This window comes from Chrysoperla carnea, chromosome 3, assembly GCF_905475395.1.
Source record: "Chrysoperla carnea chromosome 3, inChrCarn1.1, whole genome shotgun sequence".
Taxonomy (NCBI): Eukaryota; Metazoa; Arthropoda; class Insecta; order Neuroptera; family Chrysopidae; genus Chrysoperla; species Chrysoperla carnea.
In genome coordinates this window covers 35,383,999-35,401,764 of record NC_058339.1, presented here as the reverse complement: position 1 = coordinate 35,401,764, position 17,766 = coordinate 35,383,999, and the positions used below count along the sequence as shown (strand labels likewise).

Sequence of the window (17,766 nt, the reverse complement as noted above, 5' to 3'; positions counted from 1 at the left end):
TATAATATATAGAGATAGAGATTATTATTATTTTTATCATTCTAGTCTGTATCATTTTAATATATTTCCTTCGTCATTGGCTTACATTTTTAAACGTTATTACACCAACATATCATATTGTTGGAGTAGGTGAATCTAAACCCGAAATTTTGATTAACAGATAAAAAATCTTTTATAAAATTTTTTTATAAATATGTTAACATTTGATATTAAATTTTATATTCTTATGGTTCTTAAGCAAAAATATTAAGAACTTTTGCGACTTAAAAGTATTATTCAACAGCAATACCATATCTTATTTTATGTAATGTAACTCGTAAAGGAGACTTAATAACGTGGCAACTTTATTTAGTTTCACTTTATTTTTAGTGTTATCTAAGCTTGTAACTTGGCTGAAGCTCGCCAGACAAGCGTAAATGAGATGAGAGTATGATATTTTTTCTAGTCTTGAAATAAAATTTGATGTAAAAAATAATTTTTTATAATTACATAGTTTTTATTATATAAAAAGTAAGCAAAACATATTTAACCTGAGATACCTGATGTATAAATGTTCAGGAAAATCAGAAATGGAATTATCGATTTAGTAAGTATTATATTTTTTGTGGTAATGGTATAGGTTGAGCCTAAAGTTTTTATGGATAAAAAATAAAATGTGTGCCAAGGTAATTTTTTTTGTAAAAGCAATTCCCTTCGATACTTTTGAGAAATTTTTATTTTAAAATATCAATCACGAGAGGTGGAATGGTGAATGCAATTAATTTTCTAGAAATATTGCCTGAGGGCAGCCTCACAATATTCATAAGGTTCTTTGTATTACCTACTTCAACTCTAAAAATATTATATTAATATTATAGTAGCTCTATTTTTTCAATGCAAACAACATTATTTTCTCTATCTTTTAAAAACTAACTAAATTCATAGGTAAACAGGGAATAAAAGCACGAAAATCTGAAAGTGCTTATTAATCGGATCCAATTTCCTCATCACTATCTTTTGAATAACACAAAATCCAACTATATTCAGTTACTTCCAGTGTGGTCAAAAGCACCTGACCCCTTTCTGTTCTCCGAAATAAAGAGATTAAAAGGAAAATGGTCAGTAAAAAGTTGTTTAGTTCGATGGAATGTTTTGTTTTAAACTTTTTGTTTTGAAAACCAAATTATTTCGTAAGAATATAAAATACAATAAAATAGCCAATAAAATTATTCGTGTTACAATAATTTATAAATATCGTTACGTAACCTTTTCCAATACCATACAGACTCACACTTGTTTATCCTGTTCCTGTTTTTATTTTATTATTAAATTGTATTTTCCTTGAATGTCAATTCATCAACCTTCATTTTCATTGTTTATTTTTCAATATCCCAACAGGGAATAAATATTCTATTAAACGTCTCTATAGTCAGTTGTTGTATTTATTGACTTTCTCCTATAAACATAAAATATAAATCAAGATTAATTTGTAGAAAAATCAAAGGACACAAAGTTAAAAAGATAATTTTATTTATATATACAAAAGAAAACAATTATTTATTTTTGATATTTATTGATGAAATCAAATCATCAAATGAAGGAGAATAGTTAATAGAATATGTCACGTTTTGACATCAATATTAATAAAAAAGAAAGAAATTCAACCCGAGCGAAAATCAAGCCTCTGGAAATCAGGACCATTGTTTTAGCCAATTAAGTTATCAGATTGATAATAGCTAGCTATAATTTTTTTATTTTAAAAGGAAATACATGTCCCTTAAATCTCCGAAAGAACTAGAAACTATCAATTCTTTACAAAATCGTAAGACGAAAGTATGAGCTTACTCAGCTTTTGACTCAACGGGAGACGAAACAGAAATTTTTGGTTTAGAGGGAGGGTAAATAAGACGTATTATGGCAAAGACGCATACCTAGCCAACTAAATCAATACAGATCCAGGGGCAGCTGTTCTTATCCACACTCGCCTCGGTACGATCATGAACGGCTTTCTGAGGTATCTCATAGAGATTGAAGAAATTGGTCTGAGATATCAGCCCGCATATATAGGGTGTCTTGACTACATATGGAAAACTTTTTTATTATAAGGATTACGAAAGAAAGTTATTCTTTATAGAAATCTCTGCTTTCGAAAATATTAATATTCAGCTATTCACTCTTGACATCGAATGTACAGGTATACATAAATTAAAAAAGTTCGATAGGAATGTAAATGGTCGTTTAGAAATGTAAACCATTTCGAACAGATACTAAAGGTAGGTTAGGTTAGGTTATATTGGCTGTCCACGAAGGACACACTTAGGCTACGAGCCCATTGTGATATCATATATGTGTTTTACCACCTTTCCGTTGACAATTTCATTTATCAGCTCCTCAATTTCAGAGGCTGCGTGCACCTCCTTCATGCATACACTATGCACTACACCAGCCCATCACAACTATTAATTAAATTAATTTTGTTGCAACGTCGGGAATCCGCTACCCTAAGCATACCGCGGACGAAATTGGTTACGCCTTAACCAACTGAGCTAATAGGGCGACTATTTTAAAAGAAACAATAATGCCTTTTTTTAAAAGAAATAAATTCAAGTCTGCAAATGATGAATTTTAATTTGTTTTAGGACTGCGATGGGCCAATGTGGCATTCTACCAATTGCCGAAGACAACGCAAGATTTTTATTACTCGCCCTGGTATTGGTCATTTATATGGTTATTGGTGCCACCGTATTCCAATACTTGGAGAGTGATTTGGAAATACGTCAAGCACATGCATTCTGGGATCAATATTTACAATTTTGTTCGCATTATATTGAAATACATAATCGGGAGTGTGGTGTAAATATAATAAATAGTTCTACAACATTTGATAATAATAACATTAATAATAATCATAATAATAGTAATTATATTAATATTAATAACAATAGTGATGTAGTAGACATGTTATCAGTTGCATCTTCATCATCTACATTATCAGCAACTGATAATGTTGATGAACAATTAATAAAAAATAGTTCAGAAGATAATATTAATTATAGTAATAATACATTAATTGCATTAGAACGATTACATAGTCTATTATATGCATATGGAAATGCAACTGCAACTGGGATAATACATAAACGCCGTCGTTGGGATTTTGCTGGAAGTTTTCATTTTGTTGGAACTATTGTATCAACCATTGGTAAGTTCATAAAGAAAGAAAAAATTTTTAAATTAAGTCTTTAAAAATGTTTTTGCATTGCGACCAGTTTCGTAAATTATACGCCTTCTCCTTTAAGAATGTACGAGTGCTAGGGCAATTTTGGATAAAAGTCTTGATTTTTTTTGAAATATGAAGTTGGACTAAGTCTAAATCAATTCTGAAAATTTTAGGGGGAGGGTTTCTTCAGTATCGGAATTTACAGTGAGTTCATCTGTAGGTATACTACAGTTCTTGGTTATTAAAAATAATTCAGTCGAATATTTTAACCTCTATAGGATTCCCGTTTCATAATAATTTGACATTCTGTCCAAAATTTCCGGCGCTTTTTGACAAACCAAGCATGGCAAATAAGGATCGGCCATTCGTTGGCCAATAATTTTAGCCGTCTATAGGCCAAACATTTATTCCGATGATTAGCAGATTATCGGGGCCAATCATTGGCCTAGAACTGGCATATGATTGGATGATAACACTTTGCCAAGTATGGCAAACAAGAATCGGCCCAACATAGATCAAGCATTCAAGCCGATAATTAGCTAAGCATTTATCTTACGTTAAATGAAGTCAATCTTTAACCGAATAATTAACCTGACCACATTCTCAAAATTGAAGAATCTCTGAAATGAAGAATCGCAAACTTTTAGGTAGGTATAATTAACAATACATATTCGACTATAATACATATCAGACTGAAAACAACAAGAGAATCTATGTATAAATGAAATAGTAGGTATCCTTTTAAGGATGTATGAGCATGACAACAATGTTTGATTTAAAGGCTCAAAATTTGTTTGTAGGTAGTCTTTTACTCAAAGAATATGTGGTTAAAATTTCAGCTTAGGTATCCGTATCCAGCTTAAGAATCGATATAAAATACATTGGCTCTTATGGAGGAATCTCAAAAAACGACATATTTTGGAAGTTTTTGATAATTTTCATTTGGAATGAATGAAAACAAATTTAAAAAAAAACTTTTTAATAGAAAGTAAACATATTAGCAATGAATTAGAAAAGAAAAAAACTAAGTGTCTCCGTCCATATAAGGGATGTAAGAGCAGGGTAGATTAAGGGTTGAAATTATTTTTATCTTATTTTCAACTTTGATGATGAATTTTGTTATAACTTCATGAATGTAGACATGTGTCTTGGTTTTCGAAATATCGAAAGCTAAATAATTCAACAAAATTTTCAATTTTCGATATTTTGAAAATTAAGCCAGATATCGAAAAATTTTATTCTTACTTTTCGTCTCATATCGTCAAGTAATAATATAAATTTATCATCAAAATTGAAAATATCTATTTTTAAATTTGTGCCCCCACTACCATGCTCATACATCCTTAAATCTTTTGGGAATGAGAAGGATATAAAAAGGACATTGGTGTATATACGTACAGAAATTTAAATAAACAGAGGTAGTTTAATAATAATTACCCACCCATATCTCATATTTTGATGTTGATTTTACAAATTAATTAATAAAGGTAATCCTATACAACATCAAGTTATCATGTGTTATTCTAGAATAAATGGATGATTTTTTCATTAGGGTAAAATAAAAAGAGTACCTATCTTTAAATTTTAAAATACATATTCATATTGAAACTATGTTCCTTATCGCACGCAAAATTGATTAGTAGTTAACTCACAAAATTCGTTTTTCACTGGCTTGACAAATTTGTACATCTATGGTCATTCACAATTACAAATGGTCATTTAGATAAGACATTTGGCGAAAATGCGTCATGAAATGTTCGCTTTCTAAGATGAATGAATTATTTCTATTAAAGTAGTCCGGCCGTCACGTGACTAGTCAACTCGGCAATTTGTATGACGTAAATGTAATAAAATGCTCTGTGTTTTCTTTTTGAAAGTAGCATTAGGAGTTGATTTAATTTTAATTTTATTATAATAAAAGTAAAGAGTTTGCTTCGAATAATATATTGATGCTATACCCAATTGTCTGTTACCAACATGAAAGTCTATTTATAGAAGTCGACTGAGGCACCCACACATTTTTCAAATTTTTTATATTCCCTTTTTGAAATTATAAGTAAATAATTAATTAATAATTTGACATAATATAAAGGTATTTTATAATAAAAGTATACATTTATTTGATGTATGATTTTATAATTTTATTAATTATTAAAATTTCCATTCAAATATTTGTTCGTCAACAAAATTTTGTACTACCAAACCATACTTTTTATTTAGACAAAACGTTAACTAAAAATGTATGTAAACATATAATTTTTATATAGGGTACATATCTGTATATTGAGTGTCACATGAGTACCGAAACGGCTCAATAACTTCAACAATATTCAACATTCAGTCAGATTTATTTTGTTTTTTGATGAAAATTGTTTGTTTTGCTTTAACCTACACTCCATTTTCAGTGAAAGGAAAGGGAGAGATACCTAATCCAATGGCAGTGAAGCAAAATAAAAAATTTACATTTAAATAATTTGGCAATTCTTCATAGAATAAGATTGGCGAATGGCATTACGAATAACGTTCTGGACACCAAATAGCCGAAGCCAAAGGAAAAATAATAAAACACTGAGAGGCGAAATTAAAACGAAATAAACGATAAGCCCTCATTAAAAATCTGATTGATGATAAATAAAATAAATTATCGCATAATGCACTCATTTATTAAGGTTTTAGAAATTAAAAATTAAAATACAGGCAGACAAAAGTACCGTACTTTGTTTTTCTAAAAAAATGCTCTTCTAGAAAATTATTATATTATTCCGGTTCTTTTGTGACACCTGATTTCTAGTTATATTGTATAAAATTCAGTATGGATTTTTAAGAATTGTATATATGGTTTGAAAAAGTTTGGATAATTGGACCAAAAGGTTAATATGTTAGTATTTATGTTTAAAAAAGTTTAGAGTTAATTTTTCGTAGAAATTTCTTGGCTTAAATGTTGGTTTTTATTGACCTAGCTTCAGAGAATGGTCGCTCTTATCTAAAGATAGTTCTAGAGAATACAATCTGTACAATTAGCAATCAATTGAGTTATTTTACAAACGGTATTTTGATTGACATAATTTTAATAAAGTTCGATTCGATTATTTAAAAATTTAAGATTAAAAAAGTTTAAATAAAAGTTTTAAACATGAAGTATAATTTTATTTGAATGATCATAAGTTTAGAGTTTAAAAACAATATGAGAGCACTCTTAATCTATTCGGAGTATAATGATCTATAACTAGTTTTAGTAAACATCATGGAAATCTGATGACTTTTGTGATATAATTGGCAAAGTTGTTTTTCTCATATTACTAAAATTTCTTAAAAAGGTAAAGCTTTAAAAAAAAAATTTAAACTAAAAAATACGATTTTTATATCGCTATTATTTTATTCCCTAAAGAGGAATAACACCTTCTTTTTACTTTCGCCCGGAGTTAATAATAAATGATATTATAGAACATTTGTGTTAATATGTTAATGAAATTAAATATTGAAGACTAAATGTATCTAGGTACCAATCGCGGATCCCGAAAATTTTTTAGAGGGGCAATAATTATAATTATGACTTTTTCTAAAGATATTTTGAATGCATAATAATATAAAGTTTTGTTCTTACCTTTTAGTCTGTTCCAATGATTATTGACACCTTTTATTTACTTGAAAAATATATAAAATTCTGGTATAGACAGATCTCTAATATATCGACTGAAATAGTTCTGAGATGTATACGATTTCGGGTCACAACTCACAAATTTTACACCAAATCGTTAAAAGACAAATTTGACCCGATCTTATTGGAATCTTTTTTGAAACCCACTAATTTTGGGGCCATTCTTTTCAGCTCTGATGTTAATTTTCTCTAGCTATCATTTATTTGCTTAATTCCGGGTCCAGGACTGCATATTCTTGAAACCTTTTAGAGCAAGGTTAATTTTGATCACAAATTTGAAAAGTGTGACATAAATTTAGTAGGATTACATACTTGGTTAATCAAAATTGGATAAAATTTGGATGTGATAGAGAAAAATTAAATTTTTTGGATTCTGATAACGTCACAAAGTTAAAAAATTCGATTTATTTGATAACACATGGAATGTTGATCCGATCATATTGGAATCTTTTTTGAAACGCACTAAATTTGGAGCATTCTTTTCAGCTGTGATGTCAATTTTTCGCTAGATATCACTTATGTGCTTAATTGCAGAACCAGAACTGTATAATCTTGAAATCGCCCCGATTGCCCCTCTCTAGATCTGCACTTGGGTACTTAGATTATAGTATTCGTATACGAATATTGATTAAACAATTATTACCTTAATAAAGAAGGAATTAGGCTAATTTTCATCCATATTGTATTCCTCTTTAAACATACAAATAAATTATTCATGCATTTAAATAATAATACAATATAAAGTAGGCAGTAAATATTCAAGTTTACTTCTTGTGTATAAATATTTAAGTTAAATTACTTTCTTATAAATTCCCTAATTACTATGTCTGCTTGGTGTATCCAAAACAAGATCTATCAATGTTGACGATGAAATCGAGGCTGGTGCCAAAGCTATTCAATCGAGCCTGGGTCTGCCAGTAATTGCCCAAGTCATGGCTAAATATAATAAATCAAGTCTTGGGTTGTCAGTGTTTTTCCGTGGCTCTGACGTATACTAATATATCGATAGTTCGTCAACTCACAAAATTCGTTTTTCATTGGCTTGAAAAATTTGTAATCTGGTCATTCATAATTACAAATGGTCAAGTAGATAAGAAACATGCAGAAAAGTGCGTCATGAAATGTTCGATTTCTAAGAGGAATGAATTATTTCTATTAAAGTAGTCCGGCCGTCATGTGACTAGTCAACTAGGCAATTTGTATGACGTAAATGTAATAAAATGCTCTGTGTTTTCTTTTTGAAAGTAGCATTAGGAGTTGATTTTATTTTAAGTTTATTATAATAAAAGTAAAGAGTTTGCTTCGAATAATATATTGATGCTATACCCAATTGTCTGTTACCAACATGACAGCTATGTCTTCTTGGTGTATCCAATACAAGATCTATCAATGTTGACGATGAAATCGAGGCTGGTGCCAAAGTTATTCAATCGAGCCTGGGTCTCCCAGTAATTGCCCAAGGCATGGCTAAATATAATAAATCAAGTCTTGGGTTGTCATTGTTTTTCCGTGGCTCTGACGTATACTAATATATCGATAGTTCGTTTGCTAGCTTTGGTCAAAGCTCTGGTTGGTAATCCAAAGTTGAATTTAATAGCTTTTACCAAGGCTTGGGCAAGGCCTGACAAATCAAGGCTTGTAAAACCAGTTCTTGTCCAAGCTTAGGCCAAGGACAATATACCAAATTTTTTGATAATAATTCAGATTTATATTTTGATAGCAGAGAGAATAGCCGAGTGATCATAAGCGTTCAACTTCCAGTTAGCTCGTATATAAGTACGAGTTCAAGTCTCTACTCAGGCAAATCCGTTTATTAAATAAGTAATCATTATGCATTACGTGAAACCACAGGTACACAACAAATAATAGATTATCAAATTGGATTCAAGTAAAAACTAAAGATTTGTCTTCTTGCATCCATGCTTATATGAAAGCCATATACCAGGCTCAGACCAATATCTGACACCGAAACTAATATTGACACAATATCAGTTACTATTCGGAATTAATTCAAGATTAAATCTTAATCCGTAAAGTAGACTTAATTCGAGAATGGGCAAATATTGGACTTCAAGCTTGGCTCATTCTTAATCATTTAAATTCAATTATTTAATTATTTAGTTAATTATTCTTTTGTAACACCTTCTACAGACGTTAACAAATATCAAATTTATGAACAAATAATATAATATTCTACGTAAATTGATTATTTCATTAGACATTAGAATAATTGTTTATTATGTATATAATAACTCAAACTTTTATTAAAGTTTATAATATTAATTTATCCAATTTACTACGATATCTATGAGAACTATGAGAATAGGGATGGGTGGAATGCCATGATCACCCACGTTTGTTAATCAAACATGGTACTGCATACATCATTTGCAACTTCCAAAGGGTCGGTTCAGTTATATTTAAATTGAATATACATTTATTTATATAAAAATTACCATAGTTGTCTCTCAAACTAATAATACGAATACGATTCTGTGTATCTTTATTCTTTATGGATAATATAATATGATTATTAGTTATTGAATTTAATCAAGAGCTTTATTTATTTTTGTTTATATCCTATTATTATTATTATTATTATCATTATTGATGTTGTATAATATAATAAAGAAAAATAATACTATTAGCAACAAGTTATTCATGCGCAAATCATAGACTAAGAGAAAAAAATATGGTGTAGGTTCGTAGACCAGGAAAATGCTGTTAGTTCGTGTAAAAAGCTTGAGTTTATGAGTTTTGGTTAATCGAGTTTTCCTATCTCTTTATAATCGCATCAATAAATGTTTTTAGTCGGGAGTCCTCAATGACAGCTTCGATTTATGTTATTTTTGTATATTTCCATGGCCTCCAGAACATCCAATCTGTATTTACAACTATATTTTCGAGATCATAAAGTGTTTCGATACTTTTTGAAAACTCTGTATAATTCTTGATTAATATTTGATTTTAATCTTCGCAACTGTACACAATTTGTTAACAATATTATTCTGATTTGCCACTTTCCCTTATTCGTAACCATCAGTTTATCACAAATACTGACCTAATTTTCTCACAGTGTTTTTATCAATATTTTTCGTTATAAATTAATTGTAAAACACACAATTCGCAATCACACTTATAATAGGGTATTCCACTATTTTTGAAAAAGTACTTCAAAATGTTGATTTTGCTAATAAAAAGCCACCAAAAATTTATTTCGGAAAAATACACACGCTTTCTTGCCAAAAACTTAAATTAAATTTTGAACCTTTTTTAAACTGTCAAAAACGCGGGCATCCAATTTGATGACGTAATATGGGTATCACTATACTAAAGAACACAGATAAGTTTAACAGATATGTTCATAGACATCTGATTATAATAAATATAAATACTTGTTATCTATGTATACATTATACCCAGCTGTCTACACTGAAATAATTGATGGTCTATGGCTCATACCGATATGACATCACAGCAAGGCTTGTCAGCGTTTTAGGTCACGTGATATACAGTTTAAAAATTACGATTTTTAATTTTAATATTTTAAAAGAAAAATATGCTTTTATGACTCGAAATCAGAATATTTAAGTATATTTTTACATAAATTTTAACTTTTTTCAAATTTCATGATTAATTTTTTTTGACTAACGATAATACCCTATTCAGAACGTACTTAACTCTTTTCAATAAGTCTTATTAATATCAATTGATTTGCATTAATTGATTATATTAAAGGCTAGAGAAAAGCAAAACTTAAAAACACCTCCCCAAATACTATTTATACAGTTCCTCATTTTTCTTTTTCCTTCCATTTGATCTTGGCGCCGAAAGTCATGCCAAAATACTTCGAAGTATTTGCATATGACACCAGTTGTTGATTGATGTACACTCTTACCGATTCACATTAACGGTTTGTGAAATTAACGTGGACCGATTTTTCTTCATTGAGTTTTATTCTCTATTTCTGTGTTCAGTCGCCAACAATATCGATGGACCTTTGTAAGCTTTCAGCTGCCATTTTCGTGTTCTTGTTCATTGGCATATTGGCAGTATCATCCGCGAATTTTACCACTGCCTTCTCATTTAGCAACAAACATGTAAGTTTATGTTAAATTGCATACAAGTTTCCAAACTTACAAATTTTAAACCCTTTTCCAAACAGCTCAAAAGTAAAAATTAAACTTTAAATTTTTTCAGAGACGCTATTGTATTTTTTTGACACTTCAAAAAAAAGCTGTATAAAATTTATTTCAAATTAAATTAGCCAAGACTTTGAAAATTTGTAGTAATCAGAGAAAGATCGAGTGAAATAAGAGCTTCTCAAAATAATATCTGAAAGCTCTTCAATAATACTTAAAAGCTATACAAATCGAAAATAAAATGAATAATGACAAATGACGACAAACTGTAATTATCATTTAATTTTGGATAATATATGCTCAATTTTCTAGATCCGGCGTGTACCTACTCACATTTAAGAAAAAAATATCTTTCTCTAAATTAAAAATCAATATTGTGATAGTTCGTTAATTATTTTCTTTCTACAAACGTGTCATTTTTTCAGACGATATTTTTATAAAACATTAAACAGAATAAACAGACACAGTAAATTTTTATGAAATGTATAATAATTTGTCTGATGTTTTTTTTTTTTTGTAGAGTTTTTCAAAACTAAAAAATAAAAGAAAACCAACGATCATTTTTAACGACAATGAGTTCTTTTATTCGAGAATTTTGCACAAAAAGTTGTTAGAAAGTTTTGTATAAATTTTTATCGTTACTGCGATAATGATATTTTTACAATGTCCATATTTATTTTAAAATTTCTGACAGGAAATTTTTGATTTCATCCCGAAAAAATTTATTATTTACGTTTTATTTATAGATAGAAAGATTTTTAGTAGAAACAGATATTCGTGCAAATTTGACTATACAGGTCAAGAAGAAAAGTTTTCGAACTATGTTCCTTGTCGCACTTTATCGTTCTCATTTGTTTGCTGGTTGGGAGGTAAATCCAAAAAAGTGCAACATAAAAAACGATACCAAAAACCGACATGTAGGTTACCTAGGAAACTAAAACTTTTCCAATCAATTCAGCTTGACATTAATTTTGAGAAAATTGAAGAGAATTTGATGCAACTCAAAAATTCAAGGTGGTAGACAGCGATTTTGGAATCCGAAAAAGTAAAAATCTAAGGTAACTCTTTGAGCCGTTCTATTTTAGTTATATCGACCATTAAATGTTCTCGGATTAACGCTAAGCTCAAGAACCGTATTACCATACTATTAAAAAAATAGAAATATTTATTGTGAGCAAAGTTATAGAAAATAGATGTCCTAATTTATTAATAAATACAACAATAAAATCAAACAGAAATTTATTGATGCTGGCTTAAAGATAACCCACTACGGATTGTCACAAAATGTGGTACAAAGTGAAATTTGTAGGATAACTTAATAATAATAGTAAATTTATTATAGACCATTATTTCATATAATCAGCGTGTATTTTCCAGGTCATGAAAATGCTTGAAAATATCTATATCTATCTCTATTTTCGATGAAATATCAATAATCTTTTCGTAGCTACCTTTTTTATTATTATAGAGCGAAGATATATTTACGACTACCAAATATTAAAAATCCGTGGAGTATAATAAAAACGTTTTTTTTATATATGAAAATTTATAATATGAGTGTGTTTACACAAAAAAATTTTATATCCGAAATTTTTTTCCACATTGATAAATTTAACATCGACAATTTTTGTATTAGAATATTTATTTTTATTGCCAATGAAAATGGCTGAAAATATACCTACAAATATATTTATATTTAGGTAGCTTTATAAATAAATCAGCTGAAACCCATTGCAAGATTGACGGCACAATTTGCTTTAACTCCTGTTGGAATACCAGTCCTTAATTTGGTTGTAGACTTGGAAACTGCAGCTATTAAAAACGTAAAAATAAAACCAAAGATCAATTTAGAAAAAATTTTTTACCAATCTTGAGAAACATTCCAAAGAGACAGGATATATCTATTAAGGATGTCTCTAACTTCAAAATTTGATTCAGACAATGGATTCAGGTGTCTAACATTCTTTTTTGAACCAGATTTAATAAGGCATTATTGTACGCTATTAAAATCGTCAATGATAAATCCAAAGCCTAAATTAGAAAAAATATTTTACCGATCTTAAAAAACATTCTAAAGAGCCAGGATAACTCCATTAAAGATGTCTATAACTTCAAAATTGGATTTGGACAATGGATTCAGGTGTCTAATATTCTATTTTGCACCAGATTTAATAACGCCTTATTAAATTATTACAAGGTATCCTTAGTATCGGCTGATTAGTAGGACCCATTTGTTCTGCTAGAAAGGTGGCAAGCCTAAAAATTCCAATTAAATTCACCTAAAATAAGAAGCGCTATAAAGTTTCAGCGATGGCCACAATCTAACATTCCTTTGAACGTTATTACAAGATCGAAAATGCTTATACAAAAAAAGACTTAAATATTCGAATTCAATACCAATAATACAACAGGAAAAACCAAGTCACTAAATAGAAAATTTAACTGGCTGACGTTCTAATACAGAGGACTTACAAACCATAAATAAACACATTATTATATGATGATATAATTTTTAAAAATGAAATAACAAAGAGAAAAACAAATTCAACTTTTATAATGAGGGTATATTGTCCATTCATCCGGAATATCTTCATACACAAAGAATTAGAGAAAAAAAAACTTTTTAACAAACAAGATCGTGACTTAACGATTTTTTTCCTTCTTTAGAATTATTTATTGAGGAAATGAAGATGTGTGTATAACAAATTATTATGTTAAACATGTTTTAACAGAAAATATTATCTATAAGACTTATAGCTACTGATTTCCATACACCATGAGTGTATTTCAATGTAGAACAACAACAACCCACAATAAAAGTTTCCCATTACTTCCACCATTTTACCATACCAAAAACAAAATAAATAAATTTATATTAACAAATGTGCTCTTCAAGGAAAATAAGCTATTGGTTTTGTACTGATAAATCTGATCATTTTTGCACTGTAATTTTTTGTTTCAGCACATTTTTTTGTTTGTTTATAAGTTTCAAAATAATTTTATACCTAAAGTATAGTATTTTTGTATCGTTTTATTTTTAGTAATAAAACAGAGAATTTTTCATTTAGATTTAATGCTACAATTATAAAAATTTAATAGCTATAATGCATACACTGCAACTTAACATTTACATGAGATTCGTGACGGGCGAACTCAGTTTTGTTTCATGAATATTATACACCCATTTAGCGTTATAATAAGTTAAACGGTCCCTAGGTATACATATTTGCAGCGATACAATTTTTTTACCTTTCTATGTACACTCTGTGTAAATAATTTGAAAAACTAGGATTCACAAAAACTTTGACGTAATACTTTAAATATATTCTTAAAATGATTTCATACACTATAAAATAGTTTTTGAGCGATAATTTTTATTAAGATCCTAAACTAGATCCTACATAATCCGAATGGTCCAAATGTAAAACCGTTTATTTCTCCCAAAATGATCAGAAAGAAATATTATGATCCAGATACCATTTTCAAGTATACTGTCAAAATTTGCATTACCCTATTTGCGATCTTTTCAGTTATCCTTCGATAATTTCCGAGAAAAGAAGCCGGGAAACAAACCCCGAGTTTGTTTGAATAGTTTTTATGAAAGTATCTATTACAATATTTGCAAATCTCAAACAAAACGTAATGCGGGTAAAAAATTTCAATTGATAGCCAAAAACTCTTATTGCGAATAAAAAGTAAACTATTACAAAGTATTAAAAATGTGTGAAACCACAATGTGAATACTTTCAATGTTTAGCAAAAATGTATACACTTAAAATTTGTTATGGATTATTTAACCCATTATGGAGAGAGCTTGTATACAGAATGTTCGATTTACATCTAGGCATATAAATACCACGAGTATGGCATAGTACATGAGTCATGCAATGCATGGTGTTATATGAAATTGCAAAAGTGACTTGTATCGTGGCTTATCTGTTGTAGTTCATATATTCAACTAAGAAACTTCCACTCTCCAAGCATCTTACAACTATCTCAACGCATATCGAAGCTTCAACACATGTATATAATACGTCTCACTTAGATGCATTGCTTAACGCTAGAAGTAAATCGAACATTCTGTATAATACATATGTATGTAAATACATTTTATATATTTTCATACAAAAAATTTACAATAGTTTTTATTTAAATAACACAAAACTTTTAAAATGCAGTTTAGAGTTTCTTGAAGAACATGCAGTTTTACAAATACATTTTTATGGCACCCACATGAAAAACTAAATAAAATAAGTGAAATAGGTACATATTTTTTGTTCATATTAAAGCTCTTGCTAGATACATGTACGGATTCTTTCATACAGCTATATTATACTTGGTATTCAATTCATGTTTAATTTCTATGCAATTGATTATACTTGATCAAGTGAAACCACAAATTATTCAATAAAACTTGTAACATGTATTTTTAATGTGAATTTAAAAAAGAAAAGAAAAAAGTTCGTTAATTAATTAAAAAGAAGACATATAACAACTTATCCTAAAGCCACACGAGCGTCGATTTTAACGCAAGATTTTTTTTCAATGAACGCGTATCTAAAGCACTAATTGTTTAAAAACTAGCCCGTAGAACAGGCCTCTTTTTCATAAATTATAACTAGGTCAAGATGAAAAATTGGCTTTATTATAGCGAATCTGAAACATTTTTTATTGAAAGAAATTCTACCGGCAAGCTTATTGTAACAATACAATATAATCACCTAAAAAGTCCATTTCCGGTTTTTCCGTCTGTCTACCTCTCCATCTGCCCGCCTGTCATCACGATAACTCAAAAACGAAAAGAGATATCTAGCTGAAATTTTTATGGTGTGCTTAGGACGTAGAAAGTGAGGTGGAGTTTGTAAACCGTTGAAGATAAAACAAAAGTTTCAATGTAAAAAAATGTTTTTTATAAAAATAAACAACTTTTGTTTGAAACATTTTTTCGTAGACATAACTGTTTACCTGCGATGGCGCAAATTAGGTTCAAACAAATAAAGTATGCATTGTATTAAAGTTTACTTATTTTGCTTATATGTATGTGTTTGTTTATTACGATGTGCGCTTGAGAAGTGAGAAGAAAGATACTCTTATTACTTTGTGAGGAGGTGTGACTATCTTTCTTCAGTTATATAACGTAAAAAGGAAAACGATTGTATAATCAACACTATCTATATATAGTTTTTCAATAATTAACTAAGTCAATTGTTTGTTTTCACGTGTTTTTCATTAAGAAACATTTTTTATATTTAAACTTTCGTTCTATTTCTTACGGTTTACAAGATGAATCCAACGGACCCCATATTCAATTGACCTATGTTGTTCATTTACGAACTTAAATTCTATTAAATTTCAGCTCGATATCTCTTTTCGATTTAGAGTTACCGTGTTCACGGACGAACAGACGGAAAGACGGCTTTAAAAAAATAAACTAATTAGGAGATTTTATAAACACCTTTACTAAAATTTTATTTGTAGCATCAAATTTCTAAGCATTGCAAACTTGGGACTAATTAATTCACCCCGAAATAAAGTTTACTAAATATTTCTAGAATGTGAAAATATTAAAACCAATTACTTGTAGAAAAATATCCCATGTTCAAAAAAATAATTTTCAGTGAATATAAATGATAAAATTTTCAAGGCATTGTCTGTTTTATAATAATAGATTTTTTTTTAAATATCTTTTGTGATTACAAGAAGAACACATTTGTTTTAATTATATTAACAGTTGAAAACAGTTACAACAGTTTCCGCCAACTTTTCTGTTAATATAATTTATTAGTTTTAAAAGGTTATTGCACTATATAAAACATTAAAACCTATACTATAAAGTTATGACTTAGTGTGTGTCGTTCCAAAGTTTTTAAATGATAACTAAAGATTATTTTGACCATAAATAATTTTAAATGTATAATAACTTTTTATCAAAAAATATGAAAATAACTTTTATCGCGTCAATTTACGTTGTCATCATTCTATTGCAAATTTTTTTTGTTAATGTTTTGATGCACGATTTTATTGAGTATTGTTTTGAAATGATATCAATTTTATTGATAGAAATTCAAAATTTAGCATGGTTTGTGGTATGTTTACCGTCTGCCTGTAACAATTCTAAATGAGCTATACAGCGAAAATCTGAGAAATAATCAATCTATTTCACAAATACAAATCGGAATAGCATAATGGTGGAAGCGCATAGAACAATATACAAAAGGATATACCGGATGAATTTTTTTAACTAATACGTGAAAAATGTTTCAAAGTTTCAAAGGCACACATCTTATACGGGTATTGAATTCGATCTATATGTTCGAGCTCAATTAAAAACACACTCTGATTCATAACTGACATTCGACAAACACTTTAAATTAGAAAGTTTTTCTTTATAAAAACGCAAATATTTTTTGTTAGAAACGTTTTTTTTTAACCGAATTGTTTAGACAGAAATTGATAGCAAAAATCTAGCTTTTTGCGTGTTTCTTCATTCAATTTGAACAAAAATGATCTTTATAGAAAAACAGACCACATTTATTTATCGAAGAGTTACTAAATTCTGCAGAAACAATTATACGAAATAATAATCTTGATACGAAAAAACAATTTTGAGTCAAACATGTGCGCGGTATTCGTTGATTTTAAACGAGTGCCAAATTACACGAATATAAATAACACCGAATGTCTCTACTTTTGTGTCTCCTATTATTAGTGAAAATTTTAGATGAAAGTAGAAAAAATAATTTATTTCTGAATCACCGAAATGTGAC

General features: G+C 28.8%; 1 protein-coding gene across 1 annotated transcript in view; it reads left to right on the top strand.

Annotated features, from left to right (window-relative positions):
- The window catches only part of LOC123295998 (potassium channel subfamily K member 13-like), a 56,651-nt gene that overhangs the window by 10,984 nt on the left and 27,901 nt on the right, over positions 1-17,766 (top strand). The window contains exons 2-4 of the mRNA XM_044877459.1: positions 2,619-2,825; positions 2,925-3,010; positions 3,059-3,181. Coding sequence (XP_044733394.1) covers positions 2,619-2,825; positions 2,925-3,010; positions 3,059-3,181 — 416 coding nt within the window. The remainder of the gene's footprint in view (positions 1-2,618; positions 2,826-2,924; positions 3,011-3,058; positions 3,182-17,766) is intronic.